At 27.6% G+C, this 13,132-nt stretch overlaps 1 protein-coding gene across 3 annotated transcripts; it reads right to left on the minus strand.

Annotated features, from left to right (window-relative positions):
* Nucleotides 1-497: 497 nt before the first annotated feature.
* LOC138936067 (uncharacterized) lies at nt 498-12,967 on the minus strand. 3 transcript variants are annotated; one of them, XM_070301134.1, is made up of 13 exons: nt 12,554-12,966; nt 8,893-9,027; nt 8,520-8,570; nt 5,529-5,864; nt 4,886-5,180; nt 3,989-4,130; nt 3,633-3,826; nt 3,023-3,512; nt 2,451-2,611; nt 2,067-2,225; nt 1,851-1,977; nt 1,021-1,697; nt 498-860 (listed from the first exon to the last, which is right to left on the minus strand). In XM_070301134.1, the coding sequence occupies exons 2-13, from the start codon at nt 8,952-8,954 to the stop codon at nt 702-704; spliced, it is 2,853 nt and encodes a 950-aa protein (XP_070157235.1). In that variant the 5' UTR covers nt 8,955-9,027; nt 12,554-12,966; the 3' UTR covers nt 498-701. The 3 variants fall into 3 exon arrangements, with proteins under 3 accessions (XP_070157235.1, XP_070157236.1, XP_070157237.1); XM_070301135.1 differs by lacking the exon at nt 8,893-9,027 and having other exon boundaries at nt 12,554-12,967; XM_070301136.1 differs by lacking the exons at nt 8,520-8,570; nt 8,893-9,027; nt 12,554-12,966 and adding an exon at nt 7,401-7,504.
* Nucleotides 12,968-13,132: the final 165 nt, after the last annotated feature.

Consider the following 13,132-nt stretch of genomic DNA (forward strand, 5'->3'; position numbering starts at 1 on the left):
TGATTAATATGATATGTGATATAAATAAAATTGAGTATATATAAATAGGCGCGGGAAAATTATATTAATTAAATAAATATTTAATTTTCTTAGATTTGCTTTTATATGTGAGAAATGATATTCTTTCCATCTATACATGGTAACTTTTATGAAATAAATGCAAAAGAACATCAATCACAATTCTTATTATTGCACAAGATAATTGTGCATGTTATATAAAATATAGTATGTATGTATTCAACAAATAATCTGAAATTATATATAAAATGTTCTTAAAGAACTTGTTCAGTAAAATAAGCTTATAATAATTTATTTTTTATATTTTTTCAAATATTTAGATAATAGTTTAAATATAAACTTAAACGAATATAAATGAGATCATATGTCTTGATCTCAATCTTCGTTTATCTATGGATAATATAAAGTAATTTAACTTTTACAATATTTTAAATTACACAGTTCTCTAAAAACATTTTATAACATTAAATTACTTACGCTTGTAAACATAAATAAATGATGAGAAGTAAGTAAATCGTGTTAAATTTTTCGCATTGAGATTATATCGTCAAATCAGTACAAAACAAAAATTTGCCTTGATGCTGTTATCAAAATGGCATATAAATAAACATAAATTATTTAAAAAGAATGACGATTTTTTAAATGTATATGCGAATGAATAAACAAGTTAAGTCTAGTACAATTTATAACTCCGTAGTCTGAGGTAGACTTTCATTGTCACTTAAAGCAGTATTTAATAAATTTATCTCATCATCCAAAAGAACTAGATTATAATTTAATCTACTACCGAATTCATCGTCAATATACATGTCCTCGGTCAAATATTGACTGACTGGCATATTCTGCAATAAAACTAAAGTTAGCTTATTTATATTAAGCACATAAGAAGTGCCATTCGTTTTCAAATATTAAAAATAAGATATATTCTAATAGAGATTTCAAATATAATTTTTATCTCTCTTTGTAATGATTTGTATATAAAATTTAGGATCATATACTTACTTTTTGGTGAGTATTTTTTGGGACGGACATTATTGTCAAAGTATTTAATTTTGCGGGTAGAGAACGTCTTCTTGGTGAATCTTTTATTGCAACACTGTTCGAGATAGTATCTACATTGACATATTCCATCTCATGTGTTTTAAAATCTACTCCACTTTGTTGCAAATTTGACATAATCTTATTTGTAAAGGCTATATTATTTCGATCTGTTTTTTGCAAATTGGTCGATTGCTGCTTTGACGTTAATATTGGAGATTCGCTTGACGTTTTTGTGGTTGCGGAACTGGACGTTTCACTATTTATGAAAGCTTGATTGAAAATTTCTTCATGTCTTATGAAGGCTTCAATATTATTTTCTGTGTCTGTAACTTCATTTATTCCTACGAAATTGCTGTTGCCAGGCGTCCATCTTTTGGTAACTGTGATCTTTTGATTGTTATCATATGTTGTTTCATACCGATCTTTAAATATTGTTTTGAATTCCCGTGTATTAGCCCAATCGAGCTTGGAATTACAAATTTTTGATGGTGTTACCGAATGTACTATTTCTGTGGCACGATCAAGGGCATCCTTCAGATCTTGTATGGATTTATTTGAAAAAGGTGAAAGCTTTGTTGATACATAATCATTTTTCATATCTTTTAAGGATGATTCTTTATTATCTTTGGTATAATCACCTTTAATGAGGATAAATAATTACTAATTTATATCATTAATAATGGTTAAAAACACATAGTAAAGCATTACATAAAATACATTATATAAAATATAGTTTAATATAATATAAAATTTAGGGAAAAACAAATATATATTTCTTTCAAAAAATATACCTTTTTCCTTAAACTCAATAGTATATGTAGCATCAGTATTTATCAAGTCCGTTTTGGAATATTGTACTTTATCATCGTCAGTGATAGGAGTATCATTATAACTTGATTGTTGTAACGATGATAAATCCTAAAAATATAAAATCATATGTGAAATAATAATAACATAAAAAACATATAGTATAAGATAATGATAATGGAAATTAAATATCTGCATACTTCTGTCTGCTCTTTACTATCGCGTGCCATTCGTGATAAACAAATCTCTTTTTCTTTTCTCCATAATGTCGATTCGTAGAAACTTTTAGCATTAGGATGCAAAACCCGAGGTTGTATTATTGCATGCTTAATGCTTGCAGGCATGCTCGGATATGGAGTCTATTATGCAACAAGAAAATAAAGAGATGATATATATACTAATATATGAATAAACTACTAAAAAATTATATTACGTATGTTTCTATTTAATATACATTTATTTTTAATTCCAAATTTCTATACTATAAAATTATAAAATAAAATAGAAAGAAATTTCAAAAAATATTGATTTACATACATATTATTAACAAATTGAATAAAACTTTATTTCAGACAAGAAAGTACCTTTCGTTGATGTGAATATGACGATTTTGGAATAGTCCCATTATATTCATTGGGTGACTTATTACATTTAGGTTCTATAGTAGTTGTATGACTAGCTGGTTTACATGTTACACAGTTGGGACTTCCTCCTTCTGAGATTAATGTACTTGTAGCTTTCGGACCTAACATGTTCAAAATTATAAGTTTAATTCAAATACTATAGATCATTTTGAAATCCTAAACTCAGAAGAATGATAAATCGAATTTGTTTTATTTTTAAAATGATATGATAAATAACGATACATTTAAGAGTAATATTAAGACTTGAGAAATATTTGTATATTGATATATATAGAAGAAAATACAAAAGAATTTAAGTTATATATATTTGATATATTTCTCTTGCTTATTTTAATAAAATATTTGATATTCACATTATCTCTATATATTTTGATCATATGTTTATAGAATGTAATATGAAAAAATGTAATGTAAAAAAAATTTAGTTAAATTTGAAATTTATAGTTTATACAATAGTTATTTATAGTTATTTAAAGTTTGCTATATATTATGTTTATATATTAATCACTTACTTGTGATTGAAGAAGATAACATTGAATCGTTTCCAAAAAAGAAATCTTCTCTTTTATTGGCTAATAGTTCCTTCAATCGTTTTATATTAGTTCGTGCATCATTTATCTCATCTATGTTGTACATCATATCTGTAATCTCTGCACAACGAGTGCAAGGAGTGGTGGTATTTCTTACTTTAATCATAGAACTCACGATACTATCATCGATCACAGATGAGTCTGTCTTTTCGATATTATTTTTGGAATCTAAATCGTCATCATATTGTTTTTTCTTAAATTTGAGAAATTGATTGGAGGAGGATCTTTTCTCTATCATGGAGCAATGCGATGATTTGGCGAATGGATTTCTGATCAATGCCTTATTTTGTATAGATGATACATCAAGAGTCTTTTTATATAATGCATTATTATCATTATGCAAAAGATCATTACTGTTGTCTGCGCATTTACTCATACATGTGCTATTCTTCTCTTCTTCTTCATGTATCATCTGAAAATATTAAAATAATCGTAATAACAAACGCATCTTGACAGATTATTACTCAAAGAATAAGCGATAAGAGTTGTGCAAATTTTAAAAGATTATGCTGTATATGCTGTGTAAATTTACCAGCAGCCTATGAAGCCTCCTTCCTATTTTTTCCATGTCCAATGTCATTTTTGTCTCATCTGGGTGCAATCCAGTTTCTAATAAATCATGGAGAATCGGTGGGACATTCTGCAAGCTTACAATAATATCGCGTTTGCGTATCATGTAATGTCGTTCTACATTTGGACGATTATACCCGCTTCGTGGTACACATCCTATGGAACAGCCAAAATTATATAAAGGATAATTATTACTGGATTACTATCAAACTAATTTCTTGTTTCTTTGTAATACATGACGATTGCAATTTTAATAGTTTATTCTAAAAACATGAGGATCATTTTTTTAAATAAAAAATAATAACAATATATATTTGCCTGTGCACATTTCCCAAATTAATAACATCAAGCTGTAAACATCGATCTTTTTATTATGATATTCTCCATAACAAGTTCCCGGTGGTTCCCACTTCAAATTCTCTAATCGCAAATATTTTTCATATTCGCGAAATTGATAAGGCTGCAAAAAAAAATAATAGACGTTCTATTGTAAGAAATGACAGTGTTAAAAATTGGTTTAATATCAAATTATATATGTCATATACTTTATCTTAAAAAGAAAAAGTTTAAGAAAATAATTGCGTAAATTACATGTATATATATAATATAAGATTTTGAAAAATATACACAATTATTTATATATTGTATATACATCTCTCTTATAAAAAAAAAATAATTAATTTAAATTTTAATACAATACATATATATATATATATAATCAGTTGCGCGAATTATAACATTTTTTTCTTTCAACTTCTATTTTTTTCGCGATAAGATACCAACATGATTCTATAACACGACAATCATTATATCATAGAAAGTAATCTATCATATTTAATTGCGATTATGATTTAAGCGAGTTCCGCATTCTAGATTGCGCATGCGATTAACATCGATACGGTACAGCGAATTTATTCAGAAACGAACATTTTGTCGAAAACAATGCCAGTCGTTTCCGTGGGTGTGTCATAGAATCACGGATGTGACGTGATCCGTTTTTTATAGTCTCGTTTTCTTTGTGATATTTTTAAATCGGGCACCTTTAACAAATTTGTAAAAATACGATTGTCGAGACTAACAGATGTGAATCAGAAATATACGTATTTATTTTTTGCATATGTTATAAAGAATAGTAAAAAATCATTTAGATTATATATATTAAGTCTGTTAAACACTATATATATACGTATGTTAAAGAGAGCTTATTCTACGTACGATTCCCATTTCTACAGCCATTTCCCATCCACCAAGTTTGACATTGTTGTTGGATGTAAAGTAAACGCAACGCGAACTGACCGCTGTGTGGATATATCCACGCATATGGCAATATTTTAATATATCCGCCAATTTCATGCCGATTTGCATGATTCCTTGTATATTCATTCGTTCGCCTCGCTCATGTATATAACTGTGTAATGTGCAATCGACAGATTCGAAGATGGAAACAAGATTGTGCGCATTTGTGTGTGTTGTGCCCATCAATAACAGTATGTTAGGATGGCGAATTTCCCTGATGATTATAAAATTGTGATTATGTTATACAAAAATTATCCAGATTATGTTGTTTTATATGTTAAAATAAATATTATATTAATCATATAATTAATAAATTCTGTACAAAACGTAAACTACATAAATATTGCCTTTATAATATCGCGAAAATAAACACTTAAGAATTACGAGAATTTTTTTTTCCGTCAAATATGATTTCTAAAATTAAAAACAAATCTATCTAACAATTCATCAAATTAATTGTAAAATTCAAATTTATTGTGTTGAAAACTATAATGATTATATTATATATCTTTCATACATCATATAATTAATACACATATATATATATATAGATGTTTTTTACCTAAGAACTTCTACTTCTCTCTTTATTGCATCGTGGCATGATGGGAAGATATTTCTCTTCAGTGTCACTTTCATATTGTGCCATTCTGCGGATACTAGCTCAAGAAATTGGCTCTCGGTGCCCACCACGCTTCCGATCTCGAATATTTCGGAAGCCCGTATATACGGCACACCTGGTATAAGCTGCGCTTGTTCCCGCGATTTTTCATTGCTTTTTTTAGATGATTGTTCGGCGTATTGCTCTTTAGGACGATAAATGACCCAGCCCGGGTCGCTGATGTCCCCGTTCGGTGTGTGACAGCTACTAAACTGTTGTAATAGGTTTCGGTAATATTCACTGTAAAGAAACATCTTACAATTATGAAAATATTCGAATGTTATCATAGATACAATTTAGATTGTATAGTATTAAACGACAAATTGCCACAATAAAAAAATTAATTTTTTTCAGAAATAATTTTTTAAAATAATCATGTATTTTAGAATATTATTCCTGTAAAATTTCCGACAGTTTGTTTATAATAAATTATTGAAGACGTGCATGTAAAATATCTTCAAATTTGAACAAAACTTTTCAGAGTTAAATAAATAAACGATACTATTACTAATAAATGTTACTATGTATTTTAAGCATGATATATATTAATCAAATTCCATTTTCCGTTCTCCTTTTTTTTTTAATTATGAGTGTCTAAAGTTAAGTTTACAAATTACTATTGTTATATATTTAACATTATACATTACATGGCGATACAAACAAAAACATTATTGCAACGATAAAAGTAATAATATAATTTTATGTCAAATTTGTAATTCACCTAAATAAATATAATTAAAAAATTAAGTATGCACTATAATAATATGTAATTAAAAAATAAAGATTTTCATCTATCTCTATTGTCATTATATATTATAACATGATGTTAAATATAATTATATTGTCATATGAGAGACGTTCGCGAAGATAGTAGTTTATTCTGTAATATAAACAAATTTATCGAAAATTACCGAGTCAATGCTGAATGCATTGTTCATAATTATTTTTTATATTATTTTTTCATGACAAGATAAAAACGAAACAACAGCTCATAGAAGAGAAACAAAGAAGCACACTGGACACGATTATTCGCACAACTGAAAAAATGAAATACTCGTAGTAACGACCATAGTATAAGCACCAGTGTATCGCGTCACGTTGATTATGCAAACGCATATGACAGACTTTGTAATTTTCAGATACATCGATATATATATATATATATATATATATATATATATATATATATAAGATATTTGATGAATATTGATGTAACATTCCGGAGTGTTATTTTCCGGAAATATAAAAATTTTAATTTTTTACATATAATTATGACACTAATAAAAAATATAAAAGATAAAAAGAACAATTTTTATGGCAAGACTTTGATCATTGATGCACGGAGAAAAGTGAATTCTTTACAATCTAAAATTAATAATAAAAAAAAAAAGAAAAAATGGAAGGAAAATATCAAAACTAGATGTAAAAAGAATTATAAGTTGTGAAATAAGAATTTATATAAAAATTAACGAATTAAAGAACTTATATAATAAGAACTAGATATTATATTTTTAGCACATTACACACATTCAAGAATTACAAGATTGAATTACAAGATTAAAAATGATTAAGATTAATTAAAATAGAATCAATCGAATAAATGCAAGAACATCTAAAATAATATCCATGCATTAATATATTCTCGAGGTAAAATTTTTCTTTCTTAAACGTGAATATATGTTCCGGCTTTTAACTATATAATAAGAATTATTTTTAGCCGCTGGATATGTACGTTTTATATATACGTATAATACAATTTATATAATAAATTTATACCTGAGATTTCGAGGATTTGGAACAGCCGTAACCGTGGCGAAATTTTCCATGATTACAAAAAAATGATTTAATATTTAATAGCAATTTAAGATTTAATAAGCGATTTAATATTTAACGTCTTTTTTTCTCGAAGACTTTTGTGCGTATTAATACATAAATGCTGTTCAATGTGAAGTAACGTTAATAATGTGAATGTAACTAATATAGAAATGACATTACTTTTCACATAAAATATTAAATCTTGCGAAAAGACATATAATTTAATTTAGATATCGGCATTAGTACGTTTTATGCGGATGCTTCTTAACTTTTTACTTTGCTAAACTACTTGCAAACACATTCTAACCTACTTACTACAAAGTAAACATTAAAAATATATGCGTAGAGTATTTGATCTATTATCGTATAGAGACCGCTCTATTTCAAGGGCGCGATTGGTCATTCAAATTCGAACCTATTCGAGCCTTCGAGCTTTCCCGAATTGTGGCGCTGCTAGCGCAAAAAAAAAAAAAAAAGCGCGAAAATTTAGAAAATGTTCGAGGCGATATTAAAGATAGCCACTTCGATTAAATTCCGATTAAAATTAATCAGCGATTTTAACTTATCACATAATATAATTGCAATGTTTTTTTGTTTATATATTTAATTCTTAATTTTATGTATTGTTTGAAATGACAAAAAAAAAAAAAAAAATTAAATTACGTATGCATAGTATTTTTAATTATGTTCATTAAATACGAGATCATTCAAATTTGATAATGAATTTGTGCGAATTGTAACATATTTGAAAAACAAAATGCAGTTGTAATATACGTTATTATTTATTATTTAGTATGAAAGTATTTATTATTTAGTATAAAGAAGGTATGAGAGCGTGCAATAGTCTTTCTCATCTTGACTTCCCTTAATGATTTGAATGATAATGAAAAGGGATTGTCGCTAAAAGCATAACAAAAGCACACAAAAGTCTTTTTCATTTTGACTTCTCTTAACGAATTGAAAAGATAAATGTTATTGAAAATCCCAAAGCAATAAAGCACATCTTATCACTGATTAGAAATCAATTAACTATTCTAATTTTATTATATTATTGATAATTGTCAGTGAATATGCACTTACTTGCTGCCTTGCGACGTGGACTGTACGCCCCTGTCCGATCGCGCAGCTGTTCTGAAAAAGAATAACAGATCTAAGATTTATTCTGAATATCTAACATTCTCTGAATCATGTCTTCGAGTACACAATCTTTCTTATTACGAGTAATGAAGTATTATATATTTTTAATTCCGTAGAATTTTTTTTTCATACATTTTCGAAATCTCAGATTGCTTTTATATATTGTATTTACTTTTTATAATTGATTTTTCACGGATTTTATTTATAACCAAACCAATTGATATTTTTAGTTTTTCTTTCATAAAAAAATATACTCATATTGTTACGTAAATTTTAGTGACAAATTTTGATTAATTCGAGATTTGATTTCACTTACTTTTTGGCCCATTTGAACGAAAATAATTTCTTCATAGCGCACAATTCGCGGAGTAACGTCATGTATCGTGACAGCTCTCTGTGATATCGGATTGACTTTTTAAATTAGATTTGTCACACTCTTAAGGTCCTCAACCTTGAAAAGGACACGAAAATCAACAAATCTATCCTGTTGTAAATCATTTTTATCACATATATACGATAATATTTATACTTGACATTTAACATAATGGGAATGGATGTGTAGTATATTATTGTTTAGAATATAAGATAGAAGAAAGTGATGAAATGTCAATACTCTTTAAGAATCTTATTTATCCTCAGATCTTTTTATTTCGTTACAAAACTCTGTTTAAAATAATCATCAAATTTTTTCATAATAAGAAAGAATTGATTTGACATCTTTCAAATAAATAATAAATTTAAATTATATAATATCATGTAAAATATAATACAATTAAAAAAAAATATTTTAGTTAATAATAAATGCCGGTTCTTAAAGTTTTTTCTAATGAAAAAAGATTGTGTATTCGGAGATACTGTTTATTGCACATCCATCGTTAATCGTAGTCACTAAAAATAATCCATTTCCAGATTAATGTTTGCTTAATTAAAATACACACGTCTGTCTGATAATATTAGCATGTTCATCAATAAAATCATAATTTTTAGTGAGTACTTTTATATGTCACATAAGATAAATTTCATGGTTTTGTGGTTATCAAACATTTAAATCACGTATTAAACGAAAATAATATGATTGTATTATTTGCATATTTCAGTAAGCAAAATGATAAAAAATAATGACAGCAAATGTGTATGCTCTGAAAAACACAGAAAGTGAGCTTAAGTGAAGACATTTGGGTAAGAATGAAAAGGTGTTAATTAAAAAAGGAAACAGAGGAGACATAAAAGAAATACTTTTTATAAGAATAATATTAATTAACGAAATGCCGCGCGATTTTTCAATTAATTTACATGTCAAACAGCTGATTATGCGATTTGCATTAAGCATCTATTCTTATATACTGCAATTGATTGTGAGAAAGAGAGCATAAATATATGTATATACTATTAGTATATAAATATATTTATGCTCTCTTTCTCACAATCAGTTGCAATATATAAGAATAGATGCCTAACACAAATCGCATGATCAGCTGTTTGACATGTAAATTAATTGAAAAATCGCGCGGCATTTCGCTAATTAATATTATTCTTATAAAAAGTATTTCTTTTACGTCTCATAAAAAGTATTTCTTATGTGTATTTTAATTAGTATATAATTATTCTAATATATTTAGTTATTATATTATAAAACATGAAATTATTACATAATAATAAAAAATATAGTATGTAATAAATATATAAACCCTATATATACTGATCTGGCCTACATCTGCGTAAAGATACTTGTTACGGCTGATATTAATTATTGAGCAAAAACGACATTCTTCAACTAAAATGTAACAGTCTTGACGGCATACATTGATTGAGAATTGTCGCGTATTAATTAATCTTGAGATATATGATTAAATAATTTATACATATATGCGTATAATTTTTCATAATTTTGACACTTTATTAAAAAAGTATAATCTATCTTATATATCAAGGAAGTATAAATGATCCATTGTTAAAATTAAAGTCAGCTGTGTTGTAGAAAGACAGTTTGTATACATATATATATATGATACCGGTAAATTTCGGTAAGAGATGTAATTTTTGTTTTTTTGTAATTTCGACATTCGTGAATTTCAATGGCTCCTTTTGTCATCTATGATAATGGTCATTCATTCATCATCTCAGCCGTTGGCGTAAGTTACTGGTTTTTAAATAGCAATTTTATAGCAATTCTTAAATGCAATTTTATAACGGCACGGACCAAGTACGGTAAATGCACAATCTCGCGCGGCTCGGCTTAAGGAGGAGATAATATGGCAGTCATTACAGACCGCGAATACACAGGCCAGGTTGAAACATCTAGTTTAACGGTATGATGCCCCCCGGTGCCTAAACTCCTGAGGGGGCACCCGACCGCTATTCTTTCGGCCGTAATTAGCTCGTGTCTTCGATACGCTCGAACTTTTCGGAACGTTTTCACGGAATGGAAAGTAGATCTCCTCCGCGGAGAAACTCGGAAACAAATCGCGGAATCTCTCTCGTAACTGCATGCTCTTCCGCTTATGTTATTCAAATTGAATCAGATATGTATATCTCTTTCTTTTTCTTTCTTATACAGACTTGTAGACCGTGTAGACTCTCTTATACCGCGCTCGTATTTATACATGTATCGATCAAGAATAAATTGATATCGGTTAATTATCTTTATATCTTTATCTTTACATCTTTATCTTTATATAAACCCGCAATTAAGATTTCTATCGTGATATATTTCCCTAACGTCCGATGCAACTGGTAATGAATTTTGCCACTGCATTTCTTAAACGGTATTTATCGAACTCGTTTCTACGCGTGAAAGAAATTAAAAATGTATGTAAACAAGTCCCTACAAAAAGACAGAAATTCGTTATAAAAAGAAAAAAAGATATTCTGATGAACATAAGCGCAATTATTATTATCAGACTGCTTCATTGCCAAAAAAATATTTGTTGCTTATCTGATAATTATGATTCAAAGAATACATTTGCCTTGCGTCCTTATCATACAAGAAAATGTTTAAGAAAATTTTGATATTTGTTATACATATGAAACTATAACTGATTTTTAAACAACAATCATATAATCATTTATATACGTATAAAAAATATTTTAAAAATAATTACATTTTGCATAATCTGAATAATATCTCACTTGGGGACTTCTGTGTTTTAATATAATAAAAATATATATGTATAATGTTGTATTAAATATTTCTCTGTTGTGCGCCAATATATTGAAATTACCGTATATGTATCGAACATTCGTTACATTTAATGCACGAAGTAATTTTTTTGAAGCTCTTTTATCTTTATTTGTTTGATACAAATGTCTGCGACCTTCACCTTATATATACCGAATGATATAAACACTTTCCGTTTTCTTAAGTCAGGAGATTATCTGAATTGCTAAATATGTGAAAATAAAATATTAGAAATAATAATATAACAAAAAATATTAACAAAATGCATATTTGAAATCTTTGATATATATAGTTTACTATTAAAAATATAGTAAATAGATGAAAACAGCTGATATATACACATATAGTATCAAAAATACCAAAATTTAAAAAATTTTGATCGTTCTATATATTTGTGACTCCCTAAAAAAATCTTAACACACGCAAGGCTATCTCGTCCTGCTAAATATAATTTTCACACACATATAGACATCTCAATATTACATGTCTTGAGATATAGTCATATTTAAATGAGATAAGATGATCATACAAAATATAATATATTTTTATCCTCCACTACAACACAGAACTTCAGTTATACAAATCCTGATGGAGCGGAGATGTAATTTGAGAAAATATTTCAATTAATTCAACTAATTAATGACTATAAATACTGGCGTTAAAAATAAATAAATTAGAAATAAATTCGAGTAATTAAATTGAAAGATTGAAGAATACGAATACACTTCTTCCTCCAACGGTTTACCGACACACTTTCCTTTTGCATTTTCAACTTATATAATAAATAATAACGACTTACTTGAACCATCTGGCTATTTTGCACACACCCATGCTGTGGCACACAATAATCGATCAATATCCCCAATATATTGTAAAATTCCGGCAGGTTGATTGATATCGCGATGTCGACGAACACTGCGATACAATGCGAACGAGAATTGCAGAGAGTGCGGCACGATCCGCTTCCTTTTCACGACTAAACTGCGAAATTGCGGTAGCAATGTACACGGACGGGTAATTCGGTTCTGACGGTTCCGATGGGCGTTGGCGGTGCTGTTTATTCATCAATCATTTCCGCTCTGTCCCTTCGTATTGTTATTTTCTATCGTTTTATCAAAGGACCAATTATTGATTAAAGTACATTTTACATTATCAGACAATCCGGGGTCTAAATACCTATATAGATAATTACAGACAATTAAAATACAAAATTCTACAAAAGATTATATTTTGCAAGTATTTTACAACTTAATAAATCTTTAAATCTTTCATATATTATAAAAGAAGGATAATATCTAATAATAAGAAAAGTTTTGCTGCGATGCGATAAATAATCCATTAATTGCAATACTATTTTATATGTGAAAAATGCTGTTAA

Source organism: Polyergus mexicanus, unplaced genomic scaffold (assembly GCF_030449975.1).
Source record: "Polyergus mexicanus isolate NDT 795.1 unplaced genomic scaffold, iyPolMexi1.0 SCAF_9, whole genome shotgun sequence".
NCBI lineage: Eukaryota > Metazoa > Arthropoda > Insecta > Hymenoptera > Formicidae > Polyergus > Polyergus mexicanus.